A 19,376-nucleotide genomic window follows, 5' to 3' on the forward strand; every position below is an offset into this window, starting at 1 on the left:
CCACCAACCCGCATTGGAACAGCGTGGTGGAATAGTTCCAAGCCTTCTCCTCAAAGGGAGAGGAGGCCTTTGGCCCAGCAGTGGGAATTTAAAGTCTGTTGTTGTTGTTGTTTTAAATTCACCTCGTGCTACGCGTTAACTAAAGAAGAATGTACCCACATCAATCAAAAACTCTAATCCTAATTTAATATTAATATTCACACATTTATCACACATATTTATTAATATTCACACAAAGTTATAATATCAAAGACAATCCCCCCCTCCTCCTTTAGAATACATTAATTGCAATAATGCTTGTAAGTACCGTGCAAAAACCTTATCATTTATAGTTATCAACTTTACCGAGTCAATTACAAAAAGAGCTGTACAATTTATATAAAAACTAAATTACAGACGGCACAAACAATCTAATTTACATAAGAATCGTATTTAAAACGTACAATTCCATCAAATTGTTGACACGAGTGCAGGAATACTAGTGAGAACTTTCAATTCAACGATTTAGTTTTTGTGTACATTACATATAATTATACATGCATTCGTTTGTAGAATACATTTAAATAAAATGTGTGTTCCAATGCATAAAATTTACAAAAATTATACATGGTGTTTTATTTCATACATAATGTAAGGTCGAATGTATTTACATCAAAACTAATTATTTCTTTGAGTTTTATGAGCAAAGTATTCATTTTGGAACTTATTTGTATACCTTTAGTTAACCCTTATGACCTTTTGAATTCATATGTATTCAATATTAAACATTACTATTAATCAACAGCTGACCGATAAAAAATGGCGAAGAAAAATAAATAAACAATTTAATTTTTAAAAGATCAACCAGATCTGCACTTGTTTCTAAAAAAAATCGACAATGCAATAAAAATATAGATTAATAATTGCTTTGACAAGCGACTTCCTTATATCGTTGTTATTTAATTCGCTTAATGTCTATGAAAGAATTACTACGAATGTAATTATCGAAGGTATTTTCCTAACGCTGTTATATGTAAAGCTGTTACCATGCTAGTTATTACAATATGTCTAATGCACGTCACGTAGTGACAACGTATTCAAACAGTGAGAATAATGATAGGTAAGTCGAATCAAGTGTAGCCGAAAATCATTCACATTTATTTTTATGGAGGTAGAAGCAAAAATAATATGTTCTCCTGACCTATTTTCGAACACTACGGCTAAATATATCTACGTAAAACATAGATAGATTTATGTGTAAACGCAGATGTGTACTATCGCCTATCTCCCATAATCTCGCAACGGTCGGATATTACTAACTGCCTAGATCTAGAATTTTTCTACGAATTTCCTACCATTAATCTATACATATCATAAAATTGGAGCGTCTGTTTGTAATATTAAAATAGCCCTTTTTACTCAATTCATATGTATGTATACACGGTACAAATACCAAAATGTCATTTATTACAATTATTGTCTGTCTGTCTGTTTGTTCCGGCTACTCTCTGAAACGGCTGGGACTATTTTGACGGGACTTTCACTGGCAGATAACTGATACAATAAGGAGTAACTTAGGCTACAATAATATTTTATTTTGTTAAATTCAAACGCGTTCAAGGTCACGAGCAGAGCTAGTTAAATACAAATTTTATTTACGTGCTTTAATTGTGTGGACTCATGCGTTCTCAAAAGCAAGCTTCTAACCTATTAGGCGTTACAACACATAAGGAGTTGTATTCTGTTGCACTAATTATCCAATACTAAAGTTACTCCTATCACATTTTCATCCTATAAAATTATACTATAATTTTAAAATGCTCCATTCATCGTAGGCAATTTCGTAACATTACAAAATACATTTGCAAACAAAATTAATTTTACGAATTTTCCTCTTAACGATAAAAAATTGTAGGTATTTGTTACGGCATAGCTGTTTACTGTTTCACATTGTATATGTGTAACGTGTATTCATCGAATCTATATAACAGATTAGTGCAGCGTCATATTTTATAATTACATCCGATTCTCATTGTTCTTTGTTACACAGAGATAGATAAATACCGACTGAGATCGATTCTTTTTAATATGGGTATAAAAGATATTTTTGTTTCTAGTCAATATGCCTCTAATATCATATAAATAAAGATATACTATATTATTTAGACGTACCTTACATTAATTCCCGTAATGAGCCATTTCTTTCATACCTGATTTTATAAGCAACTAGGTAGGAATTCCATCATACCGAGATTATCATTGTTACATCACCATCAGTATTTAAGTAAAAAATTTAGATATATGTCACGGTAGTCGTCCTCAGTTCAATAAAAAATACAGAATTTTATTAAGGCTCAATTTTAATTTTAAATGTTAGTTTAATTAATGATTATTTATTATATAATAGTATAAAAAATGTATTATATTTCCTATTCTAATTATTATGCTTATGTTTAATTTATATTTTAAATAATTACATTGTGTAATATACTAATGCATGGTGAGACTACCGGTAAATTGTAAAACTTTTGCCTTGATAATTTTGAAATGTATTTTATTTTTTGTATGTGATATTGTATCTACTGTTGGTTGTCCTAAATTAAATAAAATAAAATATTAAAAGACATAGTTACAATTGCGTCATATTATGAAAAATACGCACAATTTTCTTAACGTGCTATCACGTAACGAAAACCGTTTAGGTTTGAATACACACGTACATTCTTCAAACGGAGATATTCTATGAACCAGCTAAAATCGCTTTATCTAACGACACAATCGAAAAGTATTATGTTACGAATCAATTTGTATTTACCGTCATAGTCGAGAGAGGCGACAGTCAATTATGTATGGATTACGGTCCCATTTTTATTGTAATAAAGAAACTTCTACTAAACTAAACCTAATATATTTCTTCCATTTAAAGCGACGGTAAAATAGTAGAAATGTAGTGGATTTGTCACTTATTCTGTAAGGTTTTTTTTTATTTATTAAATGACTTGACGATAACCTAGTGCGTGGGTTCAAGTAAATCAACTAACTCAGTTCTATATTTTTAACAATCATATGCATGTATTATTTAATATAACATAGAATATAATTTTAATTAAATTTTAATAATTTAAACTTTACAAAGGAGTGCCTTTGTATGACAGATCATGACATATAACTACAACAATTAATTTTTAACATCGTATAATAGCTTACAATAATGCAACAAATGAATTACAATACCAAGAAAAAGTTAGTTAAATTTAGTTATTACGTCATCGCGCGTCATCGGTTGTGACGCGCGACTTCTCTCCAGTTTATGGGACTGCACGTCAAGTGTTAATAATAAAAAAGTATATCTTTCCTTGATAATAATGAGATGAGATGGCCCAGTGGTTAGAACGCGTGCATATTAACCGATGATTTCGGGTTCAAACCCAGGCAAGCATAGCTATATATATGTGATTAATTTGTCTTTATAATTCATCTCATGCTCGGAGGTGAAGGAAAACATCGTATGGAAACCTACATGTGTCTAAATTCATCGAAATTCCACATGTGCATTCCACCAAACCGCATTGGAACAGCGTTGTGGAATATGTTCCAAACCTTCTCCTCAAAGGGGGAGGAGGCCTTAGCCCAGCAGTGGGAAATTTACGGACTGTTACTATCTATCCTTGTAATTCAAGCATACTTTAAAAAAAATTTTTATCAAACAGTTCAGTGGTTTGGTATAATAATAAAGTCGGCTATATTTCTATTGGAACTTTGGTGATAAAATTAAACTAGGTGTGAGCCGTTAAATGGTAAAGTATTGTACGATAAATTTTGATTTAGTATATGAAGAACACAAGACACAATTACAAGACTTAACCATTAGTGATTTAAAACGTTATTTAGCAGAGCTATTAGTAATTCACTCCAAGTACATAAATTGTTAAATTTACATAACTTTGTGCAAACCCGTCTTTATAGGTACTATTCAATTATCTAGCAGATGGCCCATTTACTCAACCACCTTCCCAATCCTTCTTCGATTAGTTTTGGCTATAAAACGGAAGTGCGGGTATTTTTTAATTTTTTTTTTATGGTATAGGTTGGCGGACGATCATATGGGCCACCTGATGGTAAGTGGTCACCATCGCCCATAGATAATGACGCTGGAAGAAATATTAACTATTCCTTTCATCGTCAATGTACCACCAACCTTGGGAACTAAGATGTTATGTCCCTTGCGCCTTTAGTTACACTGGCTCACTCACCCTTCAGACCGGAACACAACAATACTGAGTACTGTTATTTGGCGATAGAATAACTGATGAGTGGGTGGTACCTACCCAGACGGGCTTGCACAAAGTCCTACCACCAAGAAAATTTATTACGTAAGACAATTTTCACTACTTTTTGACCACCCCATCACCCCAAAAAAAAGAATAGGCCGACCCCTTCCCCCTGTATAATATTTATTACGTAAGAATTTAAAGAAAAATTAATAAAAGTGTGGCTTATTTTAATATTTATTTTTCAATATAACAATTTTTCTGAATGTTTATTTGTAATTTCAAAGGTTCTAGAAGTACGCATTTGATTTCTCGGCAATCGCCTGATTTCCAGGTTTTTTTCAAGTAATTTTAACTCTGCGCATTTTTTATCTTAGGTAAGAACTATCGAAACTCCTCCCCACCCCCCTTGAAAGGAAACATAAGACATGGTCGATCCTCCCGCGAGATCATCTTACGTCATAAATGAATGACCCCTAAGGTTTGAAATAAAATAATCGTCATTTATTTACTGGATTCCAAGTTCTGCTGATGCTTAGTATAAAATATAAAACGCCAAAAAAAAACATGGAGCCTAATACAATCGTATTAATTACACTTGTTAGCTGCCCTCGCTGTCCTTAAACCGTCTAAAACAAACAACAATACGGTCAAAGGGCATGCGACAATGACTCATTGAGCTGAGTTACGATTGCAATAGTTATTAAATTGTTTTGGTGTTACGAATATTAAGTTAATCACCTACTTAAACAACTTACTGAGTGTCACTTCACCTTGCCCGCGAATGAGAATACGTTAACCCTCTTAATATCGCAAACGTCACGCGTAATTTGCATAATATATCTCGAGAGCAATAAAAATATATTGTTTCGTTAATAATTGCAAAACATTGATAAATACCTAGTTTAGTTTTCTTATTACAAAGTATGAATGTATTAAATTAAAATCTTTTATCCTATATATTGTTAAAAACGCGATTCGAGAGATTTTTATCTATTTTGTTTTTTTTTTTGTTATAGGTTAGTGATCGGACGGCAACGGCGTTGTAAGAAAAAAAAAACATTATTTTCATCGCCAGTGCGCTACCTTGGAAACTAAAATGTTATGTCCTTTGTGGTCATGGTTACTAACTCACTAAACCTTCAAACCGGAACCTACCCGATACGTAATGCCTACAAAGGTAAATAACTTTACTGATATTTTACTTATTTATAAATTGACATTTATGTATAAATAATGTTACTTTTATTATAAAAAGCTGTAATGATTGGATTGAGTCCTTTATATCTCTTCAATATTTCTTATCGCTCCATAAACACATAATCGTTTAACGTTTCGTTTATCATAAAATCAATACTCGTCCTGTTTTAATCGGTCTAAGCTTATTATAAGTAGGTACTTGGTATAAATAATTCCATTCGCAGACATAACAAACAAAACAGTTTTTTTTTTACCATCATAAAATAGCAACTTATTTAAATAAATTTGACGTATTAATTAAGACTGTCTATTTATGTTGATGTTCTTCGAAACTGTTCAACTGCATAGTTTTAGTGCAAAAGTATTAGCACAAACGTATGCATATTATATAAGGGTATAGCCCTTTTACGCTCATGACCAGTGAGACAGCGAAACCGACCGGAGAAAGTTCGAACGCAGGACCAAAAGCTTTACGCGGGCTCACTGACTTTCTAAGTCATAGGATTAAACACTGATTAAACTCCGGGAAGCTATTACTATAATCTTACTATTGCCAGCCAGGAGTTTCAAATTTAAAACTCGTGATTTATTTTATAAGCTAGCCACTAGACCGTCTAGAATTTACTTCAGAATTTGAATATGTTTAAGTTTTAAAAATAAGTCAATAATCATAAATTTAATAACATAATGAATAGTATTGTTAATAACTTACCGAATACCACATTCCATAAAGCAGAGGACGAAACCATAAAGCATGCATCGCGCTGCGTACGCTTTAAGGATCACTCTTAGGAGGCTGGGCGTACGTTTCCCTTGCGCACGGGCCACCTCCTCTTCCCACAAACGAGCAAACTTATCTCCGAGAGGACCTGATTGAAATTAGACAAGCACTACAATAATATACAAGTTTGTAATACAAAACAAGAACAACAACTAGAAATATAAGAATTCGAAATATTCAAATTAAGAAGACTAACGGCAACTTTTTTTTTTAAATTAATATTGATACGAAGATTTAGACAAAACGAAGGACTAACAAAGTAACAATTGCATCAGATTCAAAATACAAATTACGTGCACGTAACTATTACATTCGCCATTAAATAATCGAGATAACGCATACAATGTTATGATTACAAACATACAACGAAATACAAATTCATTAACAACGCTGCGGCTTCCGTGAATATCAAATGGTATCAACACTCAATACCACAGACCAACAATTAAACAGGCTGTATACATGTGTATGTATACTGTATTATTATATTTATTATATGTACCTATGTATATGTATTTATATTAGGACAGTAGCGTACGTGTGGTCGAAATTTGCATATACTTATAAGGTCAGAGGCAATTGCTTTTTTTTTGTGCACATTATGTAAATATGTATATAGGATGTAATAGACAACCGTATTCAAAACTATTCGAAATTTAAATCTGTCTGCAATTGTAACAAAAAACAAAAAAAAAAAAACATTATTTTAATTTTGTTTTTGCATAGTGTTTTACTTAAAGAGAATTGCTATAGTATATGAAACCTATTTGTTTTAAATTTTCTGTGATTAGGTATACTAAAAACTAAATAATGGTCTACTAATAACTTCAAATTCATATATGGATTTTTTTCGTATCCATCTTTGAAACTGGTTAAATTTTATTCACTCTCTTTATTTTATCCAGATCTCAATTGATAATTAATTATTAACATAATTAATTAACATTCATAATATCCCTGACATAAGAGAAGTGAGTTTCAGTTCGATAACTGTGACATTTAAATATTTACTGTTATAAGAAAGTCAAATAGTTTTTCATTTTCCTATGAATGTGCTTGTCTAATGATATTTTATCCATCAATTGAATAATTATATTTTGCATATTTTATGAGAATAACAGAGTAATGATGATAAACACAAATCTTGCAGAACAGTTAGTATAATCATAAAGATATTTACTGAAATTTACTATAATTTTAGAACAAATTCATTACTCTACAGCTTTTAAGCTAACATGTGCTTCGTAAGTAGTACGGCTCATGTTTGTAATGAAATATAAACGGTCTAATGAATATTGGCTGCATGTCAATTAAAGAATAAGACAAGTATGTCAAGACGCTAGACAGTATAAAGATCATTAATCATTTGTGTATAGTAGCGACAATGTTGCGGTTGTCCTGAGTATTTTATTTTATATATTTTTAATGAAATGACTAAGATGTTAATCTTTATGATTGTTGTAGTTGTATTTTGTACCATACATATATTCTAATTTTTTTTTTAAATAATTTATTAATAACTAGAAACCTGCTTCAGCTTTGCATGGATACCATTTTCATAGTGTTTATGTGTTGATTTGTGTGTACCTCATAGCCCTTGGGAATAATGTAGCTTTTTACAAGTACAAATTTAAGAATTCATTCAACAATACCCCACAAACAAACAATTAATTTTAATAATATTAAAAAATTATGAACATTCCTATAATGTACTTTACTGAAGCTAGAAGAAGTACTTATGTGTAAAGATTAAAAATTTATAGACAAGGATTTCAAAACAACATATTATTAATTTTTTCTAGTTTTACAATTCACACGAAATGGATGCATTAATCAAATTTATCTATGAATTTACAAACAATTATGATACTTTAGTTACTCATAATAGATGATATTAAAATTGAGAAGATTGTCTGGAGTTTGCCTTGAGCAAATTTAGACACAGATTTAAAAAAAAAAAATATTTTTATTTAAAGATAGTAAATCTGGCTTTAAAATCTACCAATATAAGCCAATTACGGCCACTAGTTTATCACAATCCAAATTGGAGAAATTGAAAAGTCAAATTAATTAAAAATTAAGGAATTTAACTTACCTGAGGCATGTTCATCTAAAGGTTCATATAAATCACATTCTTCCAACTCTTTCTTAAGGCCACTCCAAAATATTGGTAAAGTCCATCTAAATGTTAAAATAAATAAATTAAATAATATTATTTTATTTTAGTATATTAAAATACTTATTGAATTATTATTTAAAAAAAAAACTTACGCAAAAGTCAATGCAGAAAACGGGTTCGCCTTGGCCCGCGGATGGGGTGGCTTACCCTTTTTTTTTGTTGATTCCATTATTTAAAGTTTATCGAAACTGCAAAAACAATATTTTTACCTGAATGCACTTAAAATAACTTATAATTTTAAATCTACGAAACACATTTAACCCATTATTAAAAAAATGAGGGTATTCAAATTATTAATTAAAAGTTTGGCAAACAATAAAACAATTATTTACGAAAAGAAAATGTTGCGGTAACATGATTTACACAACAAAGAGTAGAGGATTATTTATTTAGTAATTTAAAATACTAACTCTTTGCGTTTTTGTTGGTGTAGAATAAGTTTAGGATCTAATAAATAAGTGCATGGCGCCACTTCAAATACACTGCTCTGTGCCAATTTATTTTATTTGTACCCTTACAAATTTTCTATCACGAGTAAGTTAATAGTGATCCGCCTATCAAAATACGTAATTATGACACTAATATTGTATAATTTGTAAATATCATGAAGTATGAAAATTGGTATTTATTTATAATAATATTATTTTATTCAACTGAAATTATTTGCACCGTTACAATAACCTATTCGCTACTACAGAAAAATTGGTACTAAATTGACGTTTAAGTCATTCCTGCAGCTGTCTTATGCTTTGCACACTAACCGTCTATAGCTTATGTCATTCTGTTATTGTGACTCTATTACACGCTACGACCTCAAATGAATTCATTTTGTTTCTGTTTCCATGATCAAATTTCTATACTCAAAATTTGTAATACGTTCTTACAGACCAGAAGTGTTTAATTAATTTTAAAAAATTATAGTTAAAAAATTACCTGACTTTATAATAATGAATGGCATTAATTACTTTAAATAATAATAACAATAACCAAGTAAAATGATAATTTTTCGACTTCTACTAAGTATGTTTTTCCGAAGTATTTAAACTTCTCGCAAAAAAATTATATTAATCAACGAAACTATTCACTTTAAAACCATAGAAGTCTTCTTACGATTACCAAAATTGTTACTTGTTTTAACCGATTTAAAAAAAAATGATTTTATCTTATATGTATTTTCTAATTACTCAAAGATGCCTATGGTCTACAGATCAAGACTTGATTAGAATTTTTGGATATTTCAAGGGTACTCTTCAAATTTTAGAATCATATTTTAAGCAATTTGTGTATTTTTGGTTAAGTCAAACCACGGTGAATGGTGAAGACCACCATAGCTGGCTGGCATGGCTTACGTAGTAGCAATGCGTTTACTTAAATAGTTACCTGTGAAAAATTTAATTTTACTAAACTGATAGGCCACTTCTATTATCTTCTGTCAAGCAATGTAATATTTCAATAATTATTATTAGGGTACTGTACTAAGCTGAGAACATGCCATTATGCCTGATTATGTTTTCACATATCATAGTATGATTATAATTGTTTGTATGTTTGTCAGCATTTATGTTTATCTATAGAAGTAGCTATGCTTTATATACAGCAAACAGTGATCTTTATTATTAGAGCATAACAGTTAGTCTTAGTCTCAAGACAAACGTTAGGCAGTATTTAATCAATTTAAAGTATATTACCATTTTTTATATTAACATCAAGGTTTAATTTATTATGGGGTGTTTATTTTAATTGATTTTTGTGCTGGAATTAGAAAAATAGTTTCGATTCCTATTTTGATTTGATTGATTATGTGAAGAGTATTCCTTTTTGCTACAAATAAACTTTTATTGTTTAGCTAAATTGTTATTATCCATACTTTATTTTCCATACTTACAGAGTTTCATTAAAATTACAACAAAAGACTCTTTTGAAAATCACAGTTAAAAAAATGATAAGACTTTGTAAGAAGGGTACCGAGATTTTCCTTACCTGTAAATGACAAATGTCAACTTGTCAAGTGTCAGCTGGAGCTGTCATATCAATAAGGCACAAGCTGTGTTTAAATTTATTTTGTTCGGCTGTAAGTTTTTACACTTTAATAAGTCTTATTAGTTATCGAGAGATAACTTTTATTGTATTATTTACTTTAAAATCGGAATGTAAGTGCTAAGATCATATTATTGTATACATAAATTTAAGGAATGTTGGTGATCGGACTCGTTTGAAGAATGATTTATCAATTGTATTATATAGAATGTTTGCTGTGTTATTAAAACGATATAAAGGCATGATCCTCGCTAGTATATTATTTTTTTATTTAGGTTGTGGTATAACTTTAAGTTTTATTAGAATAGAATGTGCATCTCCGACATCAAATGCTATCACAAGAAAAAGTAAGGAAAACTTTGACAACAATTTAGATAAAATAGAGTATGCTGTGTTAATCATTAGCAACCCCTTGAATGAGGCGAAGCGAGATGCGATAAGAGCAACATGGGCTAATTTTATTGATAATATATTTATAGAAAATGGCGAGCATTTATATAAATGGAATCACACCTGGACTGGGAACACTATTAAACATGACCTTATCAAATGTTTTTTCGTTGTCGGAACCGAAGGCTTGGATGCAGAGAAAATGAAAAAGATCCAAGCTGAACACACTAGAAGTAATGATTTACTGCTTTTGAATAACTTTGAGGATAGTTATAAAAACTTAGCTAAAAAATTAATTAATTCCTTAGAATGGATGAGTAATAATTTAAAAGAGCTTAAATATGTCATTAAGTGTGATGATGACTCATTTGTTAGAGTTGACTTAATTGTAAGAGATCTTGAGGCATTTGCTCCAGAAATGAGTGGACCAATGATCAGCCAATATGTCACATATAAGGTATATAACATATGTCAAGCATATATTTTATATTGCTTAGTTACATTCAGATATTAGAGAAGATTTTTAAGCTAAAAAATTGTATTTTTCAGAAATCTCTACCTACATATAAGGGTTTATATTGGGGTTATTTTGATGGCAGAGCAAGGGTGTTTTTAAATGGGAAATGGCAAGAAAAAGAATGGTTTCTCTGCGACACATATTTACCATATGCTCTTGGGGGTGGCTATGTAATTTCCCGTAGTATTGTTGACTACATAGCCAAAAACTCCCAGTTTCTAAGGTATAAAATTTGACATTTAATCTTCCTTAATTAAATACATCTCAACTTAAAAACTTTATGCAACACCTGTGTTGGGAAAAAAGATCTATTTTTATGACATAAATATATATTTTCCAGTTATCACACAAACTTGATAAATAATGTCTCAAAAAAGCTTTGAAAACTCGTAAACTACTGCCAATGTCTTATATATGGCACCATATTCTTTTTTTTTATGTAGTGGGTAGGTGATTTGACAAAATGTTAAGTAGTCTCTCACATCCAGAAACTATGGTACTGCAAGAAATAATATATGAAAAGTCCATGTCTTTTAACAAAATAACAAATATCTTTGAATAATATTAGGCTCTATTTATATTTCCTTGGCTTATTGCAAACAGTCACTTAGAACTTAAGTTAAATGTTAAAAGAACAAATTAATTTGTATCACAAATATAATAACAGTATTTGTATTGTTTCCAGTCATTATAATTCAGAAGATGTTTCTATGGGAGTTTGGACAGCAGCCCTTGATGGTATCAATAGAGTGCATGATACCAGATTTGACACAGAATGGAAATCTCGAGGCTGTGACAGCAATATGCTTGTCCGCCACAAACAAACACCCAGTGATATGTTTCAGATGTATAAAACATTAGTACATTCACAGGGAACCAAACTATGCAAGACTGAATCAGCTTTAAGGAAATCTTATCATTATAACTGGAATTCACTACCAAGTGTATGTTGTAAATAGAAGCATTAGTAGTACTTTTGAAAAAAAAAAAACTCATAAAAACGATTTTTATAAGTTTATAGTTTGTTATTTCTCCCTCTTTATAAATAAATCTTGTATTAAACATTTACTAATCTAAGTAACCATATTGAAGTTCTAGTCTATATTATAATCTTTTTTGTATTCCATATTAATTTGAAGAGCCTGCAGTTGTCTAATTTCAATTATGCATTTTGTTTACACAATTTGAGAAAAGTATTTTTTCCCAAATTTTATAAAGCAGTAGAGATATTTCTTAAAGTTGGACTTGTAATTTGTATGAATTATTGTTTAGTGTTATTTATTTATAATTGAAATTTGATTTAGTTTTATGTATAATGGTTTGAATTAAGTAAAGTCAAGACGAAAGTGGAAGCATCTTCAGCAAACAATAAAACAACTTTTATAACAGCAAGTTTTTTTATTAAGAAATTTGAACACAAAATATTTGTCAAACATAATAATTGTAATAAAAATAATAATATAAATAAAATGCAAATACGATAAACACATAAAAAAAAAACATTATTAACATTAATTCAAGTTGAAAGTTTAAAATAACTTATTTTAATGGTAATGAAAGATATCATGGAACTTAAATTCCATGTCAACAATGTGTGCTGTTTTTTATATTTATTAATCTTATGAAATTATCAAAGCATTTCTCTTACTAAGTACTAAAAATTTTATTATATACTCACCAATGCAATATTCTATTTATAAAAGTTTAACACAAAACGCATCTTTAATGACAGATAAATCTGACAGAAACAGTTAACCATAGACATTGAAAGCTCTATAAACTTCGCTTTTATTAGAGATGTGCGTTAATACAGACGTAATAAAATTTGTTATCTGTGCTAGATCTACATAGAAAATTTAAATTCTCACTCGTTTACATAACATCAAAAATAAATCGAATAGAATCTCAACACAGAACACAATATTTATAAGAGATTTTTAGATAAGATTTGCAGATTCTATTTAGAAAATACCTACAGTAATGCTAATATCACATTCATAGAGGATTTCTAGTTTATATTTAATGTCGGCTTTTTACTTTTACGTCCATGTACGTTTGGTTGTTGTAGAAGGTTGTTCTCGTCAACTCTTCTTTGAAATAATCAATTGTTCTTTGCAATCCATCTTGTAGTGAAATCTAAATAAAAAAGAAATATTGAAATCATTGTTTTTATTAGCGGTATACCGCTACAATTGACTGTGTGACAAGGATCTTTTTTCAGGATATAGTTAGGCGGATAGGTAAGTTGGCCGGCTGATAGTACCTGACACCAACACAAACATCGATGTTGTAAGGTGCGTTAAGTATTCTATACAACGACTTTGCAACTAAGATGTCATACCCCTTGTGCCTGTAGTTAAACTAGTACACTCACCATTGACACCGGAACACAACAATACTAAGTATAGCTGTATATCGGAATATCGGTATACTATGTGATAGGTGGATAGTATCTATCGCGATGGGCCTGTACACATACTACCAAGCAAATCATTAATAATATTAATATTGAATTTGTTTATAAACTGACAAGAGAGAGCCAATGTGTTTGTCTAATAAACAAATAACCAGTGATATATGATGGGAAATATAAATATCATTTATTTTTAAGAAGTATACTATTACAGAAAATATAATTTAAATTGGTGTAATGTATTACTATGTAAGTTACTTGCACTTCTTGTTTGCATTTTGTAACTTGAGTTGCATTTAAATCAACCAAACAGTATAGTAGATAAAAATAAATAATTTATAATACCTTCGGAGCCCAATTGAGATGCGTTTCAGCAATGGTTATATCTGGACGACGGCGCTGAGGGTCATCTTCGACAGCAGCGCCAGTAGCCACGGTACTACGGCACCCGGGGACTAGATTCTTTATTATAACAGCGAATTCTGGAACACATTTTTTTTTTAATTTTAAGCGTCTATGTGTCTTCCTTGTCTATGGTCTGTCGTAGATGAAGAAGAAAATGTACCTTCTATAGTGTGTTCTACTGGATTTCCAATATTAACGGGTAAAGTGTAACTGGAAGCCATCAGTGCTAGCAGACCATCTACCAGGTCTGACACATAACAAAAAGACCTCGTTTGTTTCCCATTGCCATAAACCTGATAAGAAGTAAATGTGCACATTATTAAAAAAATGTTTGTATTACTTACTTAATTTCTTTATAGAAATATAATAATGCACAAAATTATATTTAATTATCACAATGTAAAATAGTTGTGATTATTATAGACGGATACAACATTAAATTACAATACAATATTATTTTACAGAAAACAAATTCTGTTCAGTGAAATATAATATATATATGTCACAATATTTATGGTTAATATGGTTTCCCTATAACCAATTGAAAATTGACAGGAGCAAATGGATTGAGGAGTATCAGAAAATTTTCGTTCTTTCTGTAGCATCCCATGTTTAACGGCAGAGTCCGAGCTAAGAATTTCTCGAAAATTGATTTAATAATTGCTTATTGTCAAAACCTAGTACTTTTAAATCTGCGGCCTGAAATTCTTATAATCTACGAAATATTACAAGTCTAAATTTATTTAGCGTTTCCTTACTGTAATAGTCAAATTTTGTATGGCTTGCATGATGAAATTGGACACGACTCTTCCATCCGAAACATGCATCCGAGGTCCATAGGTATTAAATATTCTGGCAACCCGTACAGACACGTTTTCCTGCTTAGCGTACGAGTACGCTAATGTTTCTGCCACTCTTTTGCCTTCGTCATAGCACGCACGCGGCCCTGAAATTAAAATATACAAAAAGTCTTACAGTAACAGTCTGTGAATGTTCTATAACAGGTATAATACATTTGTATCCTCTGTGATCCATATAACAGGTATACATTTTGATGATTCTACCCTATAAAGAAGTTTTATTGAATGCATTTAATAAAATCTGTATCGTCTAATTCTTTGAACACTTGAAAATATTTAAATAATTTCCCATAGCTGGAGAAATGTCTTTAAACTGACGATGAAGGTGACAAAGTCGTACATACATATATTAGTCACTTTTATAATCATTTTACAGTGTTAAAAAGTTTGTTTATTTATTTGCTCTAATCTTCATAAATTCTACCTCATAAATTCTAATAAACTATTTCTAGTAATGTTATAGACTTATTATGAATTTGTTTCTATAAAATACCAACAGCATGTTCACAAAAAATATTAAAAAAATACAAATGCAGCAATAGTAATATGTTACATACCTATTGGATTGACGTGGCCCCAGTATGATTCTGGCTGAGGGTGAACCATTGGATCACCATAAACTTCTGAGGTGCTTGCTATTAAAATTTTTGCTCCCACTCGCCTTGCTAATCCTGTAATATTTTTGTAGTAGAATTAATTAATGATTCCAAAATTTATCTATAAATTAATCTACAAATTGTTGATAAATTTACGATAACAATAGACCCTGGCAAAATAAGATTTGTTAAAGATTACTTAATCAATGTACTACCTACCAAGGAAAGAAAATATAGCATCCCATATTTCGTTGTTGTTCCTGCAAAAGTCGCTATGTGTTTTTTATACGTTTCTTAACCAATGATTGCGGGTTCAAACCCAGGCAGGCTGATTCATGTGCTTAATTTGTCTTTATAATTCATCTTGTGCTCAGCGGTGAAGGATAACATCGTGGGGAAACCTGCATGTGACAAATTTCATTGAAATTCTGCCACATGTGTATTCCACCAACCCCCATTGGAACAGCGTGGTGGAATATGTTCCAAACCTTCTCCTCAAATGTAGAGGAAGCCTTTAGCCCAGCAGTGGGAATTTACAGGCTGTTGTTGTCGAATGCTGTGCCGTTTTAATCGTTATTTCAATATATGGAAATTTTGATGTATGAATATCGTAAGGTTAAATTTTTAAAAAATGACAAAACTGTTTTTACAGTTCATATAAGAATGGAAATAAAGATTAAAACGGTGTAACAATCGAAAAATACAAAAAAAAAACTCATTGCAACTTTTGCAGGAGCAACGACGATTTGTAGGTTCATTCACTTTCAATCACCTAGAAGGTGAAAATATTAAATGATACCACATACCTACCTATGTAGATAGTCTAGTAGAGATTTGCTTTCTGACAGATTGTTGGTAACAAGATAAAGATTTTAAAATTGTATATATCAGCATATTGATTGATTGAGATTAAAAATAACACAATCATTCTTTTCATACATATTATATTAAAAAATATAGTTACCAAGCATATTGATTGTCCCCAAAGTATTTGTTTTGATTGTCTTCACAGGATTTTGCATATAATGAGGTGGGCTCGCAGGACTAGCTAAGTGATATATTTCATCTGCCTGAAATAATAATAAAACATTTTTGTTAACACTAGCTGTGTCTGCGACCTTATACGCATTTGAATTTAACAAAAAAAAAAGATTGTAGCCTAAGTTACTCCCTATTATATCAGTTATCTGCCAGTGAAAGTCCCGTCAAAATTGTCCAGCCGCTACAGAGATTAGCCGGAACAAACAGGCAGTAAGTGTAAAAAATGTTATTTTGGTATATCTACCATGTACATATGCATTTAGTGAAATAGGGCTATTTTAATATTACAAACAGACACTCCAATTTTATTATATGTATAGATTTGTTTGAACATTTCAGGCATTTTTAATTTCTGTACATTTTTAAGTAAAGTTAAAGTAAAGTAGTTAGGAGAAATATAAAATGTATAAAATATTAAAAGATCGTAAGTATTGCATCATATGATGTTGTGGTGTGCCATTATTAAATTAAGCAAAATGTTAATTATAATTTTATGTATATACTAAATTAATGTTCTAATAATTTGAAATCTACTTTCTAAAGTCTAGACTGGCAAAGTATGTAAATGTTTTTCAGTTTTATAACCATCTTGAGCTTTATAGGTAATAAAATATTATGTATTAGCATATATGGTTAGGTGGCTATAAAGAAATAACAATAAATTTATATTTCAATGTATGTAATATATAGTTGAGTTGTTGTGTTTGAAATCTGTAAATTCCGTAAACTTGTTTAGTTTACTTGATATACAAATATGGGTTCTCTACACAGATTCAATACAAGTGCATAAATATTTAAAAAAAAAATTACAGATACCAGTTACCAGATTAAAAAAATACCAGTATGACACACAAAAGAAAAACACTTAAAAACTAACAATATACATAAAAGGCACAGTAAAGGAAAGGCTAGTCTTATCACTGAACTCCATTGAAGTACCCATACCATGGTAATAATACATAATGTCTATTAAACTGTATTATTACATGCATATTACTGGGACAAATTTGAAAATGTGAAACAGATTGATCAATTTGATTGATTTCACCAAAATTTATTATTGATTGAAGATTGGACTGAGACAAAAATTTCAATCAACACATTATATATGAAAAGTGGATTAAAGCTGAGGAACATTGTCTACTTCTGCTGAAGAATAAAACTATAAATGCAAATGTAGCTCTTTTTTGTTTGTTTGCTTCTTTGAACCATACAAAACTTGTCAGGAAGATTACCTTCATAAAGACATACAAGTTATGGCACTGTTTGAAAACATGGGATCATTATGACTAAGCACATAGCTTTTATCACTATGATTTGATATGATGATGATGATATGTGCTAACATAATATATAAAAAATTGTATTTATCATACCTCTATATATAGTGGATTTACTATGTCATGATGAATCATCTCAAAGTTTCTATGTCCAAACCAATGTTCGACATTTCTTTTGCGGCCAGTAAAAAAATTGTCAACAACGATTACTTCGTGGCCCTGTGTCATGAGAATATCGACAAGGTGGGATCCAACAAATCCCGCCCCACCAGTGACCTGTAACAGAGAAATAAAACTAAATAAAACTATTACATAATTTATAAAAAAATGATTCATGATATCAAGACGTGTATTATTGTAAGATTTGATGTTTATGAATTTTTTGAATTATATTCAAAAAAATGTTGGATCTCTAATAACTAGTAATAGCAACAAACAAAGGATATTTATAAGTATGATTTAGTATCTAATGAAAATATATGTACCAATATTCTCTTTCGTTCCTTATATCCAAGATATTTAACATCGGGATATTTCTGTGGTATCCTTCCTTCTAAAATAGCTAATTTTTTCTCTAATAGTTCTATCCGAGCTTTCGCCTCGGCGAGTTCTTGTTTTGAATTGTCAGTAACTTTATTAGTATCCATGTCTTTTAAGATATTCTGATTAAAATCATTGTTCTTTGGTCTGTGATTAAAATCTCGGTATGCTATGTCCTGGAACTCCTTATCTATTCTTTGGGTTTGTCTAACGTTTCCTGTGTTATTTATTTGATCTTGCCTAAGAATAAGAAATATAAAGATAACTGCAAAAATAATAATAACATATAATTACGTGCTGAAATTAAACTTTAAAAGCAATCAGGCGTGTGTTATATTTGTGACATGAATTTATAGTTGCATTTAATAGCTAAAATGGAATAATTAAAGTTTATGTACTTACGTAAAGATAAAACACAAACGATGGTTACAGTCTTTCGAAATTTTAATGATTGTCTTATCATTTCTGAAAGTACAATTTTATTGCTTATGTTCACATTTCGTCCCTTCGATTTATTTTTTTAATTTAATGCAATGTTACATATTATTTTTTCAAATACTAGTTTATTATCAAACTTTTGAAAAATAAACAAACCACAAAATTAAACTCATGCAACTACAATATGATTTTGACAAGATTGACTTTGACAATTTGACGCAAGGTGAACAACACAGAATGACATTGATATTTTTTTATTTTAATTTAAGGCTTTGAGGTTAAGCCATTAAATCTTAACGCATAAATGAGGGAATTTACTCAAAGAGACCATTCGATTAGGGAATTGAAATGATTCTTTGAGCAATAAGTTGGTTAGGGACTAAAAGTAGACCAATTTTAAACAAAAGTAAAAAAATTAACAGATTAATAATTTAAATATAATGGATGTG

At 30.1% G+C, this 19,376-nt stretch overlaps 3 protein-coding genes across 5 annotated transcripts in view; 1 reads left to right on the top strand and 2 right to left on the bottom strand.

Moving 5' to 3' along the window:
- Nucleotides 1–9,139, bottom strand: part of LOC124540113 (ATP-binding cassette sub-family C member 4-like) — a 42,720-nt gene extending 33,581 nt beyond the window's left edge. Inside the window, exons 1-4 of one of the 2 annotated variants that reach the window (XM_047117556.1) lie at nt 8,821–9,139; nt 8,503–8,598; nt 8,327–8,412; nt 6,163–6,319 (exon numbers count right to left, since the gene is read on the bottom strand). In XM_047117556.1, coding sequence (XP_046973512.1) covers nt 6,163–6,319; nt 8,327–8,412; nt 8,503–8,579 — 320 coding nt within the window. In that variant the 5' untranslated portion in view covers nt 8,580–8,598; nt 8,821–9,139. The remainder of the gene's footprint in view (nt 1–6,162; nt 6,320–8,326; nt 8,413–8,502; nt 8,599–8,820) is intronic. The other variant, XM_047117547.1, reaches the window with a different exon arrangement.
- A 1,273-nt stretch (nt 9,140–10,412) lies between these two features.
- On the top strand, nt 10,413–12,742 carry LOC124537227 (beta-1,3-galactosyltransferase 6). Its single transcript, XM_047113996.1, has 3 exons — nt 10,413–11,294; nt 11,387–11,577; nt 12,040–12,742. Exons 1-3 carry the CDS (start codon nt 10,656–10,658, stop codon nt 12,311–12,313), a joined length of 1,104 nt encoding a protein of 367 aa, XP_046969952.1. The 5' UTR covers nt 10,413–10,655; the 3' UTR covers nt 12,314–12,742.
- Nucleotides 12,743–12,831: 89 nt separating this feature from the next.
- On the bottom strand, nt 12,832–19,138 carry LOC124537213 (UDP-glucuronic acid decarboxylase 1). 2 transcript variants are annotated; one of them, XM_047113982.1, is made up of 9 exons: nt 18,892–19,138; nt 18,435–18,729; nt 18,046–18,225; nt 16,593–16,698; nt 15,590–15,703; nt 14,931–15,118; nt 14,333–14,465; nt 14,113–14,249; nt 12,832–13,490 (listed from the first exon to the last, which is right to left on the bottom strand). In XM_047113982.1, the coding sequence occupies exons 2-9, from the start codon at nt 18,594–18,596 to the stop codon at nt 13,374–13,376; spliced, it is 1,137 nt and encodes a 378-aa protein (XP_046969938.1). In that variant the 5' UTR covers nt 18,597–18,729; nt 18,892–19,138; the 3' UTR covers nt 12,832–13,373. The 2 variants fall into 2 exon arrangements, with proteins under 2 accessions (XP_046969938.1, XP_046969930.1); XM_047113974.1 differs by having other exon boundaries at nt 12,833–13,490; nt 18,435–18,754; nt 18,892–19,137.
- Between the last annotated feature and the right edge of the window lie 238 nt (nt 19,139–19,376).

This window comes from Vanessa cardui, chromosome 2 (assembly GCF_905220365.1).
Source record: "Vanessa cardui chromosome 2, ilVanCard2.1, whole genome shotgun sequence".
Lineage (NCBI taxonomy): Eukaryota > Metazoa > Arthropoda > Insecta > Lepidoptera > Nymphalidae > Vanessa > Vanessa cardui.